We start from the raw sequence: 22,708 nt of genomic DNA, 5'->3' as shown, positions 1-22,708 counted from the left end.
CATGTGGCAACCACACAATCAAACAGTGAAGACAATCTTTGAATCCCATCTACCAAATTCAACAAATAAGAGATAGAGAAATTAAGAAGCCTATTGGGAACGTTGGAGAAACCGTCTGCAACAGGTACTTGTTCTTTGGTGTTCTCAGGTATTTCCTCTCATTTCTCCTCTTCTCATGTTTTTAGTGTTTCGGATATAGTCTCCTCAAGCTCCTGGGTCATTGACTCGGGAGCTACAGATCACATGACCCATTCCTCAAAAAAATTTATTTCATATACCCCTTGTCTTAGCAATAGGAAAATAATAACAGCTGATGGATTAGTGACAACCGTGGCTGGTCAAGGAGATGTTTTTTTGAATGACCACCTTACACTTAAGAATGTCCTCCATGTCCCAAAACTATGCACCAATCTTGAGTCAATCTAGAAACTCACTACAGATTCCAATTGCAGTGTGACGTTTTATCCTCTTCGTTGTATATTTCAGGAACAGGGCACGAAGAGGATGATTGGACATGCTAGGGAGAGGGATGGTCTATACTACCTTGAAGAATCAAATGGACAAAATAGAGTTGAGAGTTTGTCACCATTATCATTTCTTTCCGTGTCATTCAAATCCAATAAAGACAAGATATGGCTTCAACACCTTCGTCTTGGTCACCCATCATTTAGTGTTCTCAAAATAATGTTTCCTTCATTGTTCAAAATTTAATCCATTGAAAATTTTCATTGCGATGTATGTGAACTTGCAAAGCACAAACGTACTTCTTTTCAAATCAGCAATAAAAGAACTTTTGTTCCATTTACCTTGATTCACAGTGACATTTGGGGACCTTCCACTGTTGCTAATGTTTCTGGGGCAAGGGGGTTTGTCTCATTTATTGATGATTGTACTCGTGTGTCTTGGATTTTTCTGTTAAAAAATAAATTGGATGTGAGTTCTGTGTTTCCAACTTTTTTCAATATGGTCAAAACTCAGTTTGGTGTTGGGATAAAGAGATTCCGATCTAACAATACTACAGACTACTTTAATCAAATTCTCTCTCCGTATTTCAAAAAACAGGGCATAATACATGAATCCTCTTGTGTTAGCACACCTCAACAAAATGGGGTGGCCGAACGAAAGAACGACCACCTTCTCGATATTACAAGAGCTTTCTTGTTCCAAAAAAATGTTCTAAAACAATACTGGGGGGAGGTTGTTTTAACCGTTGCTCATCTCATCAATCGGCTTCCTACAAGAGTCCTTGGTTTTAAAAGTCCAATACAGGTCCTTACACAGTTCTTTCCTAATTTTAACGCATCTAATAATCTTGTTCCAAAGATATTTGATCGTGTTGCCTTTGTTCATGTGCATTCTCAAAACAGGGGAAAACTTGATCCTCGAGCTCTCAAATGTGTCTTTCTTGGCTATTCCTCCACCCAAAAGGGCTACAAATGCTATCATCCTCCGACAAGGAGATTTTATGTGTCTGCTGATGTTACTTTTGTCGAACAAGATCAGTATTTTAACGGTCCTTATCTTTAGGGGGAGACATCTTTCATAGAAGATTAAGGACAGGGATTTTTTTCTCCTTGAGTTTCCAGCCCCTATCTCTCATCAATCCGAGTCAAACATACTCCCAAACATTCAGTCCGAGCCAAACACACGGTCAGAAGCTGAGCCTCATACACCCAACTCACAAGGAGTGTTACATGGGAAGCAAACTCGAGACTCTACTTGTCCATTGCAGATTTACTCAAGGAAAAGAGCACCAATCTCTCAACCTGTGCAAGTTCAATCACCCAAATCTACTCTTGGTAATGTCGAGGTAATTACTCAACCCAATGATAACACTAATGAAACCTCTGAACAAAATGATTATGATGTCCCTATTGCAATTAGAAAAGGAACTCGAACTTGTACCAAACACCTTCTTTATCTGTTCATCTCATATAAGAATCTTTTTCATAACCATAGGGCCTTTCTTACTAGCTTAAATACAGTCCCTATTTCCAAAACTTTATCCGATGCATTAGGAAATGAGAATAGGGAAAATGCTCTGAAGGTTGAGATGGAAACACTTGAGAAAAACAAGACTTGGGACTTGGTGAGACTGCCTAGAGGGAAGAAACCGGTTGGGTGTAAATGGGTGTTCATAACCAAATACAACTCAGATTGCTCTTTGGAAAGGTATAAGGCAAGATTAGTTGCCAAAGGGTATACACAAACTTACGGCATAGATTATTTTGAGACTTTTGCTCTAGTTGCTAAGATGAATACTGTGAGAATCCTGCTATTAGTGGCTGGAGATTACAGCAATTTGATGTCAAGAACGCCTTCTTACATGGCGATCTTGAGGAGGAGATCTACATGGAAATTCTGACTGGGTTTTGTTCAAATGAAAAAGGAAGGAATGGTATGTAAGCTTAAAAAAGCTTTGTATGGACTGAAACAATCCCCAAGAGCTTGGTTTGGGAGATTTACCAAAGTGATGGTCAGTATGGGATGTAAGCAAAGTCAAGGTGATCATGCATTGTTTGTAAAGCACTCAGCATCAGGGAGAGTGACAGTATTGTTGGTCTATGTGGATGACATCATAGTAACAGGAGATGACTTAGAAGGAATGGAGAGCTTGAAGAAACAGTAGTGAAGGAATTTGAGATCAAAGAGCTAGGAAAACTGAAGTACTTTCTTGGTATTGAAGTAGCCCACTCTCAGCAAGGGATTCTTAGATCACAGCAAAAATATGTGTTAGACTTGTGGGGAAGTTAATTTATTTGTCACATACCAGGCTGGATATAGCTTATGCTGTGAGTGTTGTGAGCCAATTCATGCGCAATCCTAAAGAATCACATCTCAAAGCTGTGTATAGAATTCTGCAGTACTTGAAGGGTACACTAGGAAGAGGAATTCTGTTTAAGAAAGGGGAAGGACTGACTCTTGAAGCCTACACAGATGCGGATTATGCAGTATCCGTGATTAACAGAAGATCAACCTCGGGCTATTGCACCTTCCTAGGTGGTAACCTCGTTACATGGAGAAGCAAAAAACAGAATGTGGTTGCAAGGTCCAGCGCAGAAGCTGAATTTAGAGCGATGACACCCGGGATATGTGAACTGCTATGGCTAAGGATAATCTTGGAAGATCTGAAAGTCAGATGGGAAGGTCTAATGAAGCTTTACTGTGATAATAAATCAGCCATCAATATTGCACACAATCATGTGCAACATGACCGCACAAAACACATTGAAGTTGAATAGTGGCCTCATTTGTACTCCTTTTGTTCCTACTGGAGAACAACTAGCAGACATACTTACCAAAGGATTGCCTGGTACCGTTTTTCAGAGAATAACCAGCAAGCTTGGAATGGATGACATCTATTCACCAGCTTGAGGGGGAGTGTGGGAAAATACGATTCTTTCCTTGTATAAGGAAATTGTGTACGGGTTGTTAATAGCTACGGATTTATTAGTTATTGTAATCCCTGATTTCTAAGGATCAGTTTTTTATATGTGTTAATGTGTATCTCCAGGATTAGTTAGTTTCCTAGAATAGCATTTTTTTGATGTACATATAACAGTGTATTCCCAATTCTTTAATCAATTGATTCGATTACCAATTTCAGTAATTTTGTCATTTAGGTAAGAGAGGGACTTAGGCAGCCCCTCTTCAGGCAAGGACTGGAGCTTAGGGCAATCCCAGATGCGTAGTTCTATAAGAGAGGTGAGGTGTTGAAGGCCCTTATGGTTCAGTGATTTCAGATTTGGAAGATTTGTAATCCAAAGATGGGTAAGAGTGGTGGGCAATAGCCACTCCTCTGGAAATGACTCCAACTCTTCTTCTTCAAATCCACCGCTGATGGTGAAATTCACAAGAGATGGGAGTGTTTGCTGCAAACCCCACCCCATCCGGCCCTTTATCAGTTTCTCACAATTATAAATGCGAAGTTCACGTAAGTTGGATGGCAAACCTCTATCTGAAAATGATTCAACTTCTGGACAGTCATCTATCAGCAATGCTTGAAGAGATGGGAGGAGGGTGTGCATTCGTTGCGGCAGCAACTTAAGACTCTCATAATTCCAAACATAAAATGAGCTCAGATTGGGAGCGGACAGTTCTCCTTAGCCAAAGGATACCACTCTAAGGCAATCCTCTATTCTAAGCCCCATCAGATTTTGAAACTCTTGGTCTGGAATTGAAAGCGTTTCAAAATTTATACACCCCCTGATCTCTAAAGAACGAAGCTTTGGGCAGAAGCCTAACGACAGTGATTTGAGAAGATGACAGCTTCTAGTTATCGTCAAAACTTCAATGGCTGAGTGGTAATTGTGCTCCGTCTCCTCCGACAGGGGAAACTCTAAACTTGTACATTTGTTGATCACAAGTACTTTCAATGTAGGAAGAGGTAGACCACCATTAGGGAAAGACACTTGAACAAGAGATGAACAATTCGAGATGTGAAACTCTTCAAGCAAAATATTGTTGATGCCCATCATATTCATTCCCTCTGCTGATGATGCTATTGTCTATAGAGCTTCACACTCACCGATCTCCAGAGTCTTAAGCATCGGCAACAATCCCATGTCCGGAAATGACACGAGGCTAGGGCATTTCTTTATCTCCAACCTTTCAAGTTTTATTAATCTGCACAACTTAGGAGGCAATTCCTTTAAGTTTGGCATCCTGGAAATCTTCAATTTCTGAAGAGAAGATAGGTTTTGAAACTGCGGTGGCAATTCAGTCAAGTTTGAAATATCTGAGATCATCAATTCCTAAAGAGAAGACAGGTGTTGTAGCTGTTGCGGCAATTCCGTCAAGTTTGTCATCTCTGACATCTTCAATTCTTAAAGAGACGACATGCCTTGCACCAACAATCCGACATTATTGGAAACGAGCCCATGACATTCAAAAATTTCAAGTTTCCTCAGAGATGGGAAGTGGTTGGGTAATTCGCCGATCAACTTAGGACAATCAACAATAGAAAGCTCAAGAAGGCGAGAGAACTCTCCAACCTCTAATGCATGCCATTCCTTCCACTCTGACATTTTCTCAAAACTTAGTGTCTCCAGAGATTGAAATGGTTTGATTGAAGAAAAAGAAAAAGAAGAGGCATCCTCATAGAACTCCCGACCAACCTCCGTTATTTCTTTCATCTCTTCAATTCTTAGATGTTTTAAAGAGGGTAGTTGCCCAATTGACGGCAACAGATAACAATTTGCACACCTTCTAAGCTCTAACGACACCATGTTACGAAATGAATGAGGTTTATCTAACCAATGTGGAAATTTTGTGCCCCCATAGTTGACGATGCTAACAAACTTCACCCCTGCATGAGGCTGTAGCTTGTCAACTAAATCTCTTTCCTTCTGTGAATCACTTGTATCGCCACCCCATTTCAACACTAATCCTTCAAGATGCTTCTTATCCTTCATATTGGCCTCTGTTGCATCCAAACCACTGACTACATTTTCTAACCCTGAAATATCGAGTTTTCCCCTAAGATGAGAGTTCCTTCAACCCATTAATCCTTGATTTATTGTTCTTGCCGACTACAAAATATGTTAAATGTCGGAGATTTTCCAGCTTGCTCATTTGCGTCGGCATTTCAATCAATCTAGTTTCTCTGATATCAAGATGACGCAAGTTAATTAGTTTTCCTATGTTCACAGGCAACTCAATGAGATATGCACAATATGACAAATCCAATTTCTATAAATTGCACAAGGTTGTTACTGAATCAGGTAACAGTTTTATTCTTGTTCGAGAGAGATCCAAATAGCATAAATGTATCAAATTTTCGATTAATTGAGGCAATTCAGAAATCTGATAGTTTGACAGAGATAAAACCCTTAAGCATCTTAGAAATGGCAACATATCATGTAGTACCTTACTGCCTAAGTAACAACATTGCTGGTCTCTTGAAAATGAGATAAATGTCCTTAAACACCTAACCTCATTAACAACCTTGAATTTCTCAAATGCATCGTGTCTGCCACGAGCAAATGAGAAATGACGAACTTTTTCATAGATATAATCTACTGGCTTGTCATAATCTAGCATAGAACAAAATTCTCCAGATATATCCTGAGCTAAGTCATGGATCAAGTCATGCATTACAAAATAAGAATTGGTGTCATGACTCAATCTCTGAAAGAAAGACCCTAATAATAGTTTATGAAAGTACTAGTTACCTTCATCTTCCACTGATTTGTTGGTTTTGAGTTGCTCCACAAGATCTATGGCTATCCATAACTGGACTAACTTTTCCTTTTTAAATTTGAAATCTTTAGGAAATATAGAACAGTATGCAAAGCATCGCTTTAAATGCGAAGGAAGATAATGATAACTCAATCTTAGAGTTGGAAGAGTGTTTCGATCCAAATTCCATATCTCGTTTTTTAATATATTTTGCCATTCCTCAAATTCAAATTTACACCGCAAGAGACCTCCAAGTGATTTTACTGCTAAAGGCAGGCCTCCACACTTCTTCACAATTTCTTTGCCAATACTTTGTAGCTCAGGATAAGCCATATAATCTCCATTTACAAATGCATGCTTTGCAAATAATGACCAACAATCTTCAAACGGCAACTGCTCCAAGAGATGATTAGGAACTGTGCCCTTCACTGATGCGACATTGTTAATGCGTGTCGTTACAATGATCCTACTTTCCTGTACTCCAGCTCTGAAAGGTCTTCTTAGAAGGTCCCAATCAATGTAACTATCATTCCAAACATCGTCTAAAACAATTAAAAATTTCTTCCCTGCCATGCTTTCTTTCAACTTGGTCTGAAGTTGATCGAGACTGTCGATATCATTGTTTGATGAGGAGGTGACATCGGCCAAAATTTTCTTTGTTATCACGAAAATATCAAATGTATCAGAAACACAAACCCATGATTTCATAGGAAAATTCTCATTAACTCGAGCATCATTGTATACAAACTGGGCTAGGGTTGTCTTTCCCATCCCACCCATGCCTACAATGGGGATCACACGGATCTCATTCCTAGTTGCGTTGTCCGGTAACAACAATTCAATTATCTTCTCTTTGTCATCCTTCCTACCACAAACCTCAAATTCATATATCAAGGAAGCAGTTGGCAGCCTTTGTGATGATTTTCTTCCAACATCATCTCTCAAATTAAGAGAATTTTTTTGCTCAACAAAACACTCCAACTTACTAATGACCTCTTTCATCCTAGACTCTATCTCGTCATCAGACAAATAAACGGACATGGTGACGGATTGATTAATGCGTAATAGAGATTGCTTGATTGATCGACGGAGAAATTGACGGAAACCAACCTGAGTTGTGCTGCTTTGGGTCAGGGACAGATCATTATCAACTTCCAACCTGTCCCTCAAGGCTTTGGTAGCAATCTCATCCAGCAAGTCGTCAACTTGGTAGATAACATGCTATAGCTCGTCGAGCCAAGCTTTCACTGATTTGTTGGTGATCTGCTTGTCCTCCGCATCATCGAGCACTGCTTGAAGGGCCAACAAGTTTATCTTCAGCTTGTCTCTAAGTCCATCATCAGATTTACTTTTGAAAAAGAAGCTTATGAAGTCACGACTAGCCAACCGATCAAATAGCACTTGAAGGAAAGCTGAGAGAAATGCTGCACCCACCAATGCTCCAGCCATGTTCTTTACTTTTGGTGGGAGAGAGAGAAAGAGAATAGAAGAGAAGAGTAGCTGTAAAGAGCCTTTTCAATGTTGAATATTCTGGTAAATGAGGACCAAGTAAAGCATAATGGTAAATTGCACGAAGTCTATGCTCCAGCCATATTGGACTTTTCTCTTTGAACAAGTCATTGTGGCCAAGCCTTGTGCACCGGTCCCCCCACAAGGTCCAAACAAGAAAGCCTTATGGAGGCCACTTGCAGAAGTCATATTAGATTTATTCTCTTTAACAATATCTAATCCCTAAATTTCATCACTTAAAGAAGAAAAGAATGTCTTATGATCATGTAATAGCTAATGCACAAAGGGGATTCTAGCTAAATATGACAGTTAGGAATTCTAATGTTAAAAATTCAATTTGTTTATCTATTAATTTAGAATTAAAAATAAAGCGTATTACAAATTTTGAAGCAATACCAACAGGCCCGTGGCCTAGCGGTATCAGCCTCTTACCTCCCAAAGGGAGGTCAGGGGTTCAAGTCTCAGAAGAGACAAGTATGTGTGAGTGCCAACTAGGGAAAAAAAAAAATTTGAAGAAATATTTAGAGGGTTAATTACTACTACGAGTCTTGATTCTAAGCCTTATGGGTTGTTAGAATCTATCCAAAAAAATCTTCCTTCAATATTGAGCCTCCGGAATTGTGCAGATCAGTAAATCTTGAAAGGTTGGAGATAGAGGAATGTGGACGCCTTACGTCATTTCTAGAGATGGGGTTGCCACCAATGCTTAAGGCTTTGAAGATCGAAAGATGTAAAGCTATACAGTCTCTACCCCCGTGCAAGGTGATTTACTTTAACCCATTTATGTTTGTTCCTTTCCCTTTTCATACGTACATCTATGGTGATGTGTTTACATTCTACTCCCAATTCCTCCATAGCACAAATACTTCTTATTTTCATTAACTATTATATTGTGTCAGCATAAATAATATACAGAGAGATGGACTAAATTGGGGTTGAGAGAGAGAAGGGATTTTTCCTTGAATGAGAAATTTTAGTATGCTGCAGTTGAAAGAAAATGTTGACTATGTATGATGTAATGATTCTGAAAAAATATAAAATTATTCAAAAACCATGTATGGTACCTTCTTGTGCTGCGTATTAAATTTTGTTTCTGGGAGATAAGTTACACCATGTATACTTCAAAGTTTAAAATAAGTTTTTGTCCGCCATAATCTTTTACCAAACCTTTACAAGGTTAAAAGTTTTAAAATATTATTCTCCCAAAGCAATAAATTACAAATTCTGATGCAATATATAGACGGTTAGTTACTACTATGAGAACTTGATTCAAAGGCTGGTTGTTAAAATCTATCCAAAAAAACTTCCATCAATATTGAGCCTTAAACACACACACCCCCAGAGAGAGATCCGCATACAGTTTTAAGGTTTTTGAACATTAATTTAAAGGGTAGTTTTATATAGCGAAAACTAAAATAGATTGATATTTTTCATAATTTGATACTACGCCTAAAATTATCTGTCTTTCAATATTTCGGGGAAAAAAAAAAAACAATAACCAAAACAAAATATAGACAGGAAAAAAAGTTAATTTCAGTTTTGGAAGGTGAAAATGATATTGAGCTGTTGAAACTATGTGGTAAGATTGGAATGTAATGACATAGGTTTTTGTTGAATTCAAAATTGGATATTTTGATCGAAATTTCAGCAATGAATCAACAATGGAATTAATTAGTGAGAAGTAAAAGCTACTTTTGATATCAGAGTGGTACTAGAGGCAGACTTTAATGGTGAAAGGCAATATGAAAAAAAGTTGGAATTAAACATATAATATGAACCATAATTGAAATTATACACATGATACACTGATGAAACATCATTCATACATCAAAATGAGCTTGATAACAATATGTAATACTCAAAACTTCACAAATTTACTCAATGGAAAGATGTGTAAGAGAGGTTGTCGCGCTGCATTTTTTTCCCTTCCCTTTTCCCTCAGGGGTGGTCTCGGGAGATGGAAACGCCATTCCTTCTCGGGATTCGGGAGGTTGGTTGGTTAAAAGGGGAGGGCAAAAATGGGGTGTCTACAGAGGTAAGGTGTTGAAGGCCCTTGTAGTTCAGTGATTTCAGATTTTGAAGGCCGAAGATGCGGAGAGAGGTAAGAGTGGTGGGCAATAGGCACTCCTTTGGAAATGACTTCGACTCTGCTGTTTCATATCGACCGCGGATGGTGGAATTCTCGAGAGATGGGAGTGTTTGCAAACCAAAAATCAATCTTAACCGCTAATACACAACAATTGCAATTAGGTTGCTAAAATTCTTAATATCATCGTGAACTAAAAAAAAAAAAGGGCATCTGCGACATGAATGGATAACTAATTAAGGGTGAGAGAACTCATGCTATTTACCATCAAAAGACAGTAAAAGCATTCTTAATTTCTTATTATATCTTTTTGTACAAAAAATTAGATAGCTGCATTTTAATAGAATGCTAAGGACAATTGCCCACCAATAATGTGAATCGCGAGCAATGATACGCACTTCACTCTAAGGACTCTAAGAATGGTAACTAACGCTCGTAAACTTCAATATTGCTAAATGTCTTCAAAAGGCAAACTTATATTTTATCATCTTAAAATTGTAAAAACATGAATTGAAAAACCATAATCCCTGAATAGAATAGCATTATAAAACTAAAAATAAATAAACCAAATCTAAATCTTTTGCACTATTCTCTCATTTGAAGGCCTGTGATGCCATTGCACATGGGGCTAGTAGGGCACATTACAATCTCCAAAGAGATGGTACTCAATTTTAATACCCTTATCATAGTATTAAATGGGTTCAATAGTGACAAAATTACTGAAATTGGTAATCGAATCTATTGATTAAAGAATTGGGAATACACTCTTATATATACATCAGAATAACGCTATTCTAGGAAGCTAATAAAAACTGATCCCTAGAAATCAGGGATTGCAATAACTAATAAATCTCTAGCTATTAACAGCCTGTAGCCTGTAAATCTCTAGCTATTAACAGCAGCCTGTACATAACCAATAAATCCCTAGCTATTAACAGCCTGTACACAACTAATAAATCTTATTTTCCCACACTCCCCCTCAAGCTGGTGAATAGATGTCATCCATTCCAAGCTTGCTGGTTATTCTCTGAAAAACAGTACCAGGAAATCCTTTGGTAAGCACGTCTGCTAGCTGTTCTCCAGTAGGAACAAAAGGAGTACAAATGAGGCCACTATCCAACTTCTTTTTAACAAAATGCCTATCCACTTCAATGTGTTTTGTGCGGTCATGTTGCACAGGATTGTGTGCAATATTGATGGCTAATTTATTATCACAGTAAAGCTTCATTGGACCTTCCCATCTGACTCTCAAATCTTCCAGGATTATCCTTAGCCATAGCAGTTCACATATCCCGAGTGCCATCGCTCTAAATTCAGCTTCTGCGCTGGACCTTGCAACCACATTCTGTTTTTTGCTTCTCCAAGTAACGAGATTACCACCTAGGAAGGTGCAATAGCCCGAGGTTGATCTTCTGTCAATCACGGATCCTGCATAATCTGCATCTGTGTAGGCTTCAAGAGTCAGTCCTTCCCCTTTCTTAAACAGAATTCCTTTTCCTGGCGTACTCTTCAAGTACTGCAGAATTCTATACACAGCTTTGAGATGTGATTCTTTGGGATTGTGCATGAATTGACTCACAACACTCACAGCATAAGCTATATCCGGCCTGGTATGTGACAAATAAATTAACTTCCCCACAAGTCTCTGAAAAGAGCCTTTATCCACGGCCATGTCTTCTGGAGCATCACAAAGTTTGTGGTTTGACTCCATAGGTGTCTCAACTGGCTTACATCCCAGCTTGCCTGTATCTGCCAACAAGTCTAACACATATTTTTGTTGTGATATAAAAATCCCTTGCCGAGAGTGGGCTACTTCAATACCAACAAAGTACTTCAGTTTTCCTAGCTATTTGATCTCGAATTCCTTCACTAACTGTTTCTTCAAACTCTCCATTCCTTCCAAGTCATCTCCTATGACTATGATGTCATCCACATAGACCAACAATACTGTCACTCCCCCTGATGTTGACTGTTTTACAAACAATATATGATCACCTTGACTTTGCTTATATCCCATACTCACCATCACTTTGGTAAATCTCCCAAACCAAGCTCTTGGGGATTGTTTCAGTCCATACAAAGCTTTTTTAAGCTTGCATACCATTCCTTCCTTTTCATTTGAGCCAAACCAAGGTGGAATCTCCATATAGATCTCCTCCTCAAGATCGCCATGTAAGAAGGCGTTCTTGACATCAAATTGCTGTAATCTCCAGCCAAAATTTGCAGCCACTGATAACAGAATTCTCACAGTATTCATCTTAGCAACCGGAGCAAAAGTCTCAAGATAATCTATGCCGTAGGTTTGTGTATACCCTTTGGCAACTAATCTTGCCTTACACCTTTCCTAAGAGCCATCTGAGTTGTATTTGGTTGTGAGCACCCATTTACACCCAACCGGCTTCTTCCCTCTAGGCAGTCTCACCAAGTCCCAAGTCTTGTTTTTCTCAAGTGCTTCCATTTCAACCTTCATAGCATTTTCCCAATTCTCATTTCCTAATGCATTGGATAAAGTTTTGGGAATATGGACTGTATTTAAGCTAGTAAGAAAGGCCCTATAGTTATGAGAAAGATTCTTATATGACATGAATAGATAAAGAGGGTGTTTGGTACAAGTTCTAGTTCCTTTTCCATTTGCAATAGGGACATCATAATCATTTTGTTCAGAGGTTTCATTAGTGTTATCATTGGGTTGAGTAATTACCTCGACATTATCAGGAACAGATTTGGGTGATTGAACTTGCACAGGTTGAGAGATTGGTGCTCTTTTCCTTGAGTAAATCTGCAATGGACGAGTAGAGTCTCGAGTTTGATTCCCATGTAACACTCCTTGTGATTTGGGTGTATGAGGCTCAGCTTCTGACCGTGTGTTTGGCTCGGGCTGTATGTTTGGGAGTATGTTTGACTCGGATTGATGAGAGATAGGGGCTGGAAACTCAAGGAGAAAAAAATCCTTATCCTTATCTTCTATGAAGGATGTTTCCCCCTGAAGATAAGGACCGTTAAAGTACTGATCTTGTTCGACAAAAGTAACATCAGCAGACACATAAAATCTCCTTGTCGGAGGACGATAGCATTTGTAGCCCTTTTGGTTGGAGGAATAGCCAAGAAAGACACATTTGAGAGCTCGAGGATCAAGTTTTCCCTTGTTTTGAGAATGCACATGAACAAAGGCAACACAACCAAATATCTTTGGAATAAGATTATTAGATGCGTTAAAATTGGGAAAGAACTGTGTAAGGACCTGCATTGGACTTTTAAAACCAAGGACTCTTGTAGGAAGCTGATTGATGAGATGAGCAGCGGTTAAAACAGCCCCCCCCCCCCCCCCCCCCAATATTGTTTTGGAACATTTTTTTGGAACAAGAAAGCTCTTGTAATATCAAGAAGGTGGCCGTTCTTTCGTTCGGCCACCCCATTTTGTTGAGGTGTGCTAACACAAGAGGATTCATGTATTATGCCCTGTTTTTGGAAATACGGAGAGAGAATTTGATTAAAGTAGTCCTTAGCATTGTCAGATCAGCATCTCTTTATCACCACACCAAACTGAGTTTTGACCATATTGAAAAAAATTGGAAACACAGAACTCACATCCGATTTATTTTTTAACAGAAAAATCCAAGACACACGAGTGCAATCATCAATAAATGAGACAAACCACCTTGCCCCAGAAATATTAGTATTAGTGGAAGGTCCCCAAATGTCACTGTGAATCAAGGTAAATGGAACAGAAGTTCTTTTATTGCTAATTTGAAAAGAAGTACGTTTGTGCTTTGCAAGTTCACATACGTCGCAATGAAAATTTTCAATGGATAAACTTTTGAACAATGAAGGAAACATTATTTTGAGAACAGTAAATGATGGGTGACCAAGACGAAGGTGTAGAAGCCATATCTTATCTTTATTGGATTTGAATGACTCGGAAAGAAATGATAATGGTGACAAACGCTCAACTCAATCTTGTCCATTTGATTCTTCAAAGTAGTATAGACCATCCCTCTCCCTAGCATGTCCAATCATCCTCTTCGTGCCCTGTTCCTGAAATATACAACGGAGAGGATAAAACGTCACACTGCAATTAGAATCTGTAATGAGTTTTTGGATTGACACAAGATTGGTGCATAGTTTTAGGACATGGAGGACATTCTTAAGTGTAAGGTGGTCATTAAAAAAAACATCTCCTTGACCAGCCGCGGTTGTCACTGAACCATCAGCTGTTATTATTTTCCTATTGCTAGGACAAGGAGTATATGAAATAAATTTTTTTGAGGAATGGGTCATGTGATCTGTAGCTCCCGAGTCAATGACCCAGGAGCTTGAGGAGACTATATCCGAAGCACTAAAAACATGAGAAGAAGGGGAAGGAGAGGAAATACCTGAGAACACCAAAGAACAAGTACCTGCTGTAGACGGTTTCTCCAACGTTCCCAATAGGCTCCTTAATTTCTCTATCTCTTTTTTGTTGAATTCAGCAAATGGGATTGAAAGATTGTCTTCACTGTTGGATTGTGTGGTTGCCACATGTGCCTGTCCCTGTCCTCCTAGCTGTCCACTCTTTTCTGACCAAGCTTTGTTCACAATTTGAGGCTTGCCATGGAGCTTCCAGCACTTCTCCTTAGTATGGCGGGATTTTTTGCAGTATGTACACCACAGAGAATCCTTGTTGAATGGTTTTGACATATCAGTTTGCCTATTGCCTTCTCCAAAACGCTGTTCGGAGCCATAATTCTTCATAGTCGTGTTTTTTTGACACCAAGGCCGAACTCTCTACTGTGTGAGTTTCAATCATAACACCTCTTCTTCCTTCCTCAGCAAGAAGAAATGCAATTGCCTCATTTAAGGTTGACAGATCTTCTTTTCCAAGTATTTGCACTCTTACAGCATCAAATTCGATGTTTAAACTTGCAAGAAAATCATAAATTATGTCCTTTTCAACAAACCTCTTAAGGATGGCTGCATCTTCACTGCACTTCATCTGAATGCAATGATAATGATCTATCTCCTGCCATAGACCCGGTTGGAATATTCGGTGACTGACCGATTACCCTGTTTGGTAGCGGAGATTTTGGTCTTGATCTCATAGATCTGTGCAGCATCACGTACTTTGGAATAGGTCTGCTTGACTGCTTCCCATATCTCCTTGGCCGTGCTAAAAAACATACAAGTGTCGCTGATTTTTGGTAACATAGAGTTCCATAACCATGACATAACCATAGAGTCTTGTTCATCCCAAGCATCAAACTTAGGATCCTCCTTCTCTGGACCATTACCAAGCAAGTGGCTCAATTTCCCTCTTCCTTTCAAGAACGTGCGGACCATTTGAGACCACTTTAGATAATTTTTCCCATTCAACCAATACGCTGCCTGGATATTCTGCAATTCTCCTGTTGGGACAGAGCCGTTGCTTCCAGTTACAGGAATCTCTGAAGTGTTGCTGGTTTCAGTAGATGCTGACATGATTTAGAGAGAGATGGAATCCACAGGTTTGATAACATTGGATTTTCACAGAACAAGAATACTAGGAAAAAAGAACTAGCAAAGAAGGCCAAAAGAAGACGATTACCCAGAAAACGAGCCTAGAGCTCTGATACCATGACAAAATTACTGAAATTGGTAATCGAATCTATTGATTAAAGAATTGGGAATACACTCTTATATATACATCAGAATAATGCTATTCTAGGAAGCTAATAAAAACTGATCCCTAGAAATCAGGGATTGCAATAACTAATAAATCTCTAGTTATTAACAGCCTGTAGCCTGTAAATCTCTAGCTATTAACAGCAGCCTGTACACAACCAATAAATCCCTAGCTATTAACAGCCTGTACACAACTAATAAATCTTATTTTCCCACAAATAGTTCAGCTCATGCCCAGGTCCATATGAGCTCCAAAGGCACATGAATCTTGCTTTGGTTCTCTTCTAGCATGCATATATATTATAGACTGCAACTAATAGAACAATGAGGGATCTGTTGGCTTCATAAACCGAAACAGAATGGATATATATGTCCTGTATCCATCATCGGCAACCATAGTGCTGGTGGATGACACCAAGATTTACAAGCCGGTCAAGAATTATACCTGAGATCAATATATCCCTCTGTAACACTGCAAGTTTCAAGAAAACCGGATGCTAAGCAGTTCTTTGGAGAATCCATTGAAAATCTGAAATAAAAAAGAAAAGAAAAAGATGTTGTAGAGTATTTCATTATTTTTGTCTTCTTTTGTTGTAACTTGTAGTGGAAAACTGTGAGAAATTAATACATGAAGGAAAAATAAATAACACAAAAGAAATTTACATAAGGAATAAACAAATATCTAATACATTAAGGCTCTGTTTATTTTGACCTAATAATGTTTTCCAACAAATATTTTTAGCACTTTATTTTTTTTTAGCGGTACTAGATTCCTACTTCCCAAAGGGAGGTTATGGGTTCGAGCCTCGATGGAGGCATGTGTGTGTGAATATCTACCAAGAAAAAAATAAAATAATAAACCTACATTGTAAAAAAAAAAAAAAAAAAAACAAAAAAAAAAACATATTATTACTATATTGCTCATTTTTGTTTTCTTATTTAAGTCTAAAAATATTAGATGTTTGTACATTGGATAGATACATATAAATTTACAAACAAAATATATAAATACTTTTAGTTTTATTTTTACTAGTTAAGATGTTTATTATTTTATAATTCTTTAAAGTAAGCATTTCATGTATGAAAAATTAAACAATCTCTTTTGAAGAATCTAGAATAAATATATGAATTTTTAAAATTACATTTTTTAAAAAATAAAAAATATGGTTACATGTATAAGAACACAAGGTTGTTAATAACTGTACCGCACTAGAATTTGAGTCTGCATATGATGATGCAATAATATGGCCATTTGTTGTTTTAGACTCTCAAGTTCTTCATCATACTACGCCTTGTTTTAGTTGTAACTACAATGATGGAAAAAATAAATTGAAGCCATACAAACATATATGACGTGAAAGATAATAAATTAATTACAAAAATATTCATAATGATGATGCAGCAAAAATATTACGACTTAAATGGCCACATATTTGTACTTTTATCTGCTGAAGTTTCTGGCTGTTTTATGTTCTGTTTTGTTGTTCTCAGTAGATCCATTCTCGAGTAAATACTTGTTTAGTTAGCCAAGAATTAAAAAAATATAAAATAAAATAAAAAATAATAATAATAAAAAAACAGAGCATAGATTAAGTGCCTTTTAGACAATACATAAAAATAGTTAACCATCCACACAGCAATTCATAGACTAAAACTCTTCTGGCTGGCTAACAAAACTTGGTTTAAAATATGTTGAATAATCAGAAATTAAACAGAAGTCTCAAGGGAATTTGGTGCAACATATCTCCCAGAAACAAAATTTAATGCTCAGCACAAGAAGAAAATGGTTTTTGAGTCACTTTATTTTGTGTCAGAACCACATATCAGAATCAATAAACCATCATACATAGAGACACAAAGTGAGAAGCCAACATTTTCATTCAACTGCAGCATACTAAAATTTCTCATTCAAAGAAAAAGCATGAAGAGTATCATTTTACATGGAATACCTGAGAAGAAAATTGAAGTGGGTTCTTTAACATAACCTAACCACTAAGCGGAAGCAATTTTCTCAAAAAGCAATCTTAGTTGCTAATACACATGAGACTGTTAAATTTTGGATGCGGAAATAAGAAATGCAAATAGGAAAAGGGAAGAGAGAAATATGGAGAATACATGCATATACATAGTTTGGCACTAAGGCCTACATCCATGGACAAAGAGCTACTAAGGACTACATTTTTATTATTCAGATGTATATTGCTCAAGTACAAAGAGCCTATATGTAGGCATGGTAAAGATAAGAATATATGAAAGGTGTGCAATAGTCAAAGGAGGCACCGTGATTGGTGGATGATTTTGCTTATATAGAAATATTTATGATTGGAAGGAAATTGACCGATCACCATGGTTGGTGGAGGATTTTGCTCCACAATTATATAGAAATATTTATATATTTCAACACTCCCGCTTAAGTTGGAGCGTGAATATCATGAATGCCCAACTTGCTAAAGAAACGCCTTGAAAGATGATGAGGTGTCCGGAACAAAGTCAGGAAATTGACAAGATCTTGCTGGGGGAAATGACCAGATCTTGCCAGGAAAAGGCCGGAACTAAGCCGGGAAAATGGCTGGACTATGCTGGAAAAATGGCCAGAATTACTCCGGGAAGAGCCAGAACAACGTTGCGAAAAGCCGAAACAATGCCGGGAAATGGCTGAAACAAAGCTGGGAAATGGCTGGAACAACGCTGGGAAATGGGCTAGAACAACATCAGGGAATGCGGTGCTGAACCATTAGAAAAACGGACTGGAAGGGAAAGGAATGTGAAGACATGGAGAATATGCTCTATAATAATAATACCAATACTCCCCCTCAAATTCTAGATGAGATTACAAGAGCATCTAGGCTCTGATACCATGTTAAATTTTGGATGCGGAAATAAGAAATGCAAATAGGAAAAGAGAAGAGAATAAGAAATGCAAATAGGAAAAAGGAAGAGAGAAATATGGAGAACACAGGCATATACATGGTTCGGCACTAAAGCCTACATCCATGGATAAAGAGCCACTAAGGACTACATTTTTATTATTTAGATGTATATTGCTCAAGTACAAAGAGCCTATATATAGGCATGGTAAAGATAAGAATATATGGAAGGTGTACATTAGTCAAAGGAGGCACCGTGATTGGTGGAGTATTTTGCTCCACCGTTATATAGAAATATTTATAATTGGAAGGAAATTGATCGGATCACCATGATTGGTGGAGGATTTTGCTCCACAATTATATAGAAATATTTATATATTTCAACAGAGACGATTACAATTAGGTTGCTCAGATTCTCACTATCATGGTAGACTAAAAAAAAAAAGTGGCATTTGCATCACGAATAGATAACTAACTAAGGGTGGAGAACTCATGCCATCAACCATCTAAACATAGTACGAGCATATTCTTGATTTCTTATTATAGCTTTTCGTATAAAAATATTTGATAATTACAATTTAATGAAACACTAATGCTATGTTTGGTGTGCATGAATGGAATGGAATGTCGATTCCAACCGCCGCCACCTTCTTCCACCATCACCACCGCTAACACTTTCCACCACCACCGCCGCCACCTTCTTCCACCACCACAACTGCAACCAACTCCCCTGCCTGCCACCACCACCACACTACTGCCACCGTCTTCCACCAGCACCACTGCCGCCTTCCACCAACACCGCAGCTGCCGCATTCCACCATTGCCACCACCGCCGCCGCCTTTCAATACCACCACCTACACCACTACCTCTTTCCACCTCCACCACCATCGTCACCACTATCCACCACTGCCACTGCCACCATTTATTTTTAAAAAATTATAAAAGAATGTCATTTTGTTAATTTAATTTATTTGTTACTAGGAGGGATATTTTGGAGAACTTAATTTGAAGATTATTCCATTCTAAATTTTAAATTGGTCCAACTAAACACTAGAATGGTTATTATCGTTCCATTCCTACACATTTCATATTTATAACCAAACAATAGAATGAGAATGGTCATTCCATTCCCATTCTCATTCCATTCCCAATTATATTCCATTCCATTCTGTAACGACTCGGACCCGTGGATCTGAACCATTAACCGGGTCCTTACCCAAACCCGAGGACACCTAAGTCAATCCCGACATGTCTAGTGTCAAAACATCATTCTTACGTCTTATACAAGCTTCATGAAGGCTCTATGCAACTTCCCAAGATACTCGGTGGATTCTGCCAGGGGGAGAAACAAAATAAAACAAGACAGCACAGTTCGGTCGACCGAAATAGAGCTTCGGTCGGCCGAAGTGAGCCCACCTGAACCGGTTGGCCGAAGTGGCCAACCGGTCGACCGGTTGTGATCCCTACAGTGGCTGAAGCTACTGGAAGAACCGGTCGGCCGAAACAAGCATTTCGGTCGGTCGAAATGACTCTGCGAACTGGTTTCCTGCTATTGGAATGCTGTGGACTTGAGAATGAGTAATGGTCTATAGAAAAGTCTTGCAAACTGCACTAAACCTGTTGCAATTCACTTAAACATGATATACAACATTCCATGGTTACAATCGTCAACGATTTGTTACAAATACAACATCATTCTTCCATTCAATAAAAGATGTCAATATGGTTTTTACATTGGCCTAATATACATCAAAATAGTATCAAGGTTTATGGTTACATTACAAAGCCATGGTAAGCAAACTTAATACATTTTCAAGATATTGCTTTACAGAAAATGATGACCTCAAAATACCAAAGATAGCAAAAATGAACTTCTAGCCCCCTTCAAACTTGTGGTGGATTGTCATCCGTCATTTCCTTCCCATAACCTGAAAAATATTAATAATAAAGGGGTGAGCAAAATTGCTCAGTAGGTAGTGTCTAAGACACTCCTCTTGTGACCCCGTGAATCCAAACAATGTATAGAGATAGGGAGAATGGGATCATGCTATGCTGAGGAGAATACCATACAATCTCTAGGTCATAAATAACAATGTCGTGCCATGAAAAGCAATAACATGCTATGTCGCTCCCCACTTTAAAATACATTCCTTTATCACTTTTCAAACCGTTAACACAACCCGTCCCATAATGACCCCATGGCGACACAAGAAAAGGATTGGCTACTGTCCCTGACCCATGGTACTCCCGTGGCATCATTCGGCCAGATAACTCAACCATGCCAGGGTGTTTCCCCTAGTTCCCTCTAGGTCACATTAACGCCACGGACCCTTGGTAACCCCTCGGCGTCCGGGTTTTCGCAATACCGTTTATCAAAAAAATTTCCCAAAAACCCCTTTATTTCATTTCAAAGCAAATTTTTTCCCATTTCTTACCCAATGATATGCATGAATGTCTCATGCTTTCCAATGTTATGTCAATAGGGAATTTTATAATTCACAATATCAACGCGCATCCATATAGCAAATTTCAACAAACTATTAAACACAATAAGCATAGAAACTTAATACTCAAGCATGCTTTTCATATAAATCAAGTAGCACACATAGTCATAAGCTTCATACACAACAATTACTCAATTAGATCACTTTAAAGGTAATCACACAAATTGAGCATGATTGACAACAAATCACATAGAATTAACTCACAAAGGTACAAGAATGCATGGATTAGAGACCCTTACCTCACTTAGATGCAAAAACCCCCAAATGGGTCCAAAAATTCGAAATCCCTAGAGTTGGCCAAATGATGAATTGCTTATACTCGAGCGTAGATCTCGACGAGCTCTCCGATTTGCCGCAAACGGCACTATCAAACTCCTAATGGTTTGATCACAATCTAAATTTGAAGATGTGAAGAAAAAGAAAAGAAAAAGAAAAAGAAATACAAGAGGGAGAGAGAGCTGCCGGGAATGGAGAGAAAATGAGACCATGAATTGGTCTCTTGGCCACTAAAGGAGTTAGTGGTGGATCCCACCACTAAAAATCTAACCTTTTTAATTTCTTTTCCACTACAAATATATACACATGCTCCGATTATACTACACCCACATAATTTAACACACAACATAATATTATGCATAAAATAATTATACATGATATGCAATGAGCCCGTGACACGATCCCCGTGTATAACAATTCCAGTAGCGGGTCCCACCCGGGACCTTCCGGCCCGAAAAACAGAGAAGTGCCGAAATGGCAACCATTGCATTTTCAAGAGTCTTAAACTCAAGGAAATGCCCCAACCAACTCTCGGACACTCCCGGCACACCCCACGGTGTCCGACATGCAAAACAAGAAAAGACGGAAATACCCTAAAAAAAAATCATAAAATTCCGGAAAATGGAAAATGGTAAAAATTGGAAACATTACACATTCATGCACACCAAACGCAGCATAAGGATAATTGCCCACTCAATAACGTCAACTGTGAGCAACGATACCCATTTCCCTGCAAGGATGGTAACTAACGCAGACTTCAATATTGCTAAATGTCTTCAAACAGAAAACTTATATTTTCTCAACTTGAAATTTTAAAAGAATGAATGAAAAAACCATAATCCCTGAATAGAATAGCATAATTAAAAAAAAAAAAAAATTAGAACCTAAATTTATTGCATTAATCTCTCATTTCAAGGCTTGTGATGCAATTTGAATATGGGGATAGTTGGGCATATTGTAGTCTCCAAAGATGCTACAAAGGCACATGAATCTTGTATTGGTTCTCTTCCAGCATGCACATACTACAGACTCATGAATCTTGTATTGGTTCTATTCCAGCATGCACATACTATAGACTGCAACTAATAGACCATTGAGGGATTTTCTGGCTTCATAAACCCAAACAGAGAGGATATGTGACCTGTATCTATGATCAGCAACCATAGTGCAGGTGGAAGATACCAATTAAGATTTACCAAGAATTGTATCAAATAAATAAAAATAATTAATAACTCATACAAACTAGAATTCCAACATTTGCCCAAGTGGCTCACGTAAGAGAAACCAAGAGAAGTTCACAATCTTGCTATTGATGTTTGTGATCAAATATTGTATTTGAATATGTGGCTTGACCAAGAATGGACATTAATATAACTCTGAAAAATAAAAAATAAAAAATTACCTGACTGAGAATTGACATTAAATAAGACAGCATCTGTCAAATATGGAAGCACATACCTGATTGACAATTGAAGTTTCTCTGCAACTATCAACGTCAAGTTCATCTGGGAATGGTCCTAATGTGATTTGGTTAATCATGCAGTCTTTCCAGTGTTCCAAGAAGCACACACCACTGGCATTGACACTGCAAGTAAAGTGGATCTGTTTTGAGAAAAATAATAATAGATAAAAGAAAGTAGCAACAACT

The 22,708-nt window shown here is 38.1% G+C and overlaps 3 protein-coding genes and 1 pseudogene across 4 annotated transcripts in view; 1 reads left to right on the top strand and 3 right to left on the bottom strand.

The window, feature by feature from the left end:
- The window catches only part of LOC132299934 (putative disease resistance RPP13-like protein 1), a 30,994-nt gene that overhangs the window by 3,924 nt on the left and 4,362 nt on the right, over positions 1-22,708 (bottom strand). Inside the window, exons 2-3 of one of the 2 annotated variants that reach the window (XM_059796824.1) lie at positions 22,519-22,645; positions 15,858-15,941 (exon numbers count right to left, since the gene is read on the bottom strand). The gene's annotated coding sequence lies outside the window, so the exon portion shown is untranslated. Of the gene's footprint in view, positions 1-15,857; positions 15,942-19,965; positions 20,209-22,518; positions 22,646-22,708 lie in introns of those variants that run through there. The other variant, XM_059796825.1, reaches the window with a different exon arrangement.
- LOC132301271 (secreted RxLR effector protein 161-like) lies at positions 2,474-3,242 on the top strand. The gene is made up of 2 exons (XM_059798539.1): positions 2,474-2,625; positions 2,774-3,242. Exons 1-2 carry the CDS (start codon positions 2,474-2,476, stop codon positions 3,240-3,242), a joined length of 621 nt encoding a protein of 206 aa, XP_059654522.1.
- Positions 4,509-5,414, bottom strand: LOC132301270 (putative disease resistance RPP13-like protein 1). The gene is made up of 2 exons (XM_059798538.1): positions 4,844-5,414; positions 4,509-4,738 (listed from the first exon to the last, which is right to left on the bottom strand). Exons 1-2 carry the CDS (start codon positions 5,412-5,414, stop codon positions 4,509-4,511), a joined length of 801 nt encoding a protein of 266 aa, XP_059654521.1.
- LOC132301269 (putative disease resistance RPP13-like protein 1) lies at positions 5,479-6,960 on the bottom strand (annotated as a pseudogene).

This window comes from Cornus florida, unplaced genomic scaffold, assembly GCF_030987335.1.
Source record: "Cornus florida cultivar Cherokee Brave unplaced genomic scaffold, ASM3098733v1 CherokeeBrave_3.0.0_Hap2_Chr03, whole genome shotgun sequence".
NCBI lineage: Eukaryota > Viridiplantae > Streptophyta > Magnoliopsida > Cornales > Cornaceae > Cornus > Cornus florida.
Note: the sequence above shows the minus strand (reverse complement) of the source record. Positions and strands in the feature narration are given on the sequence as shown.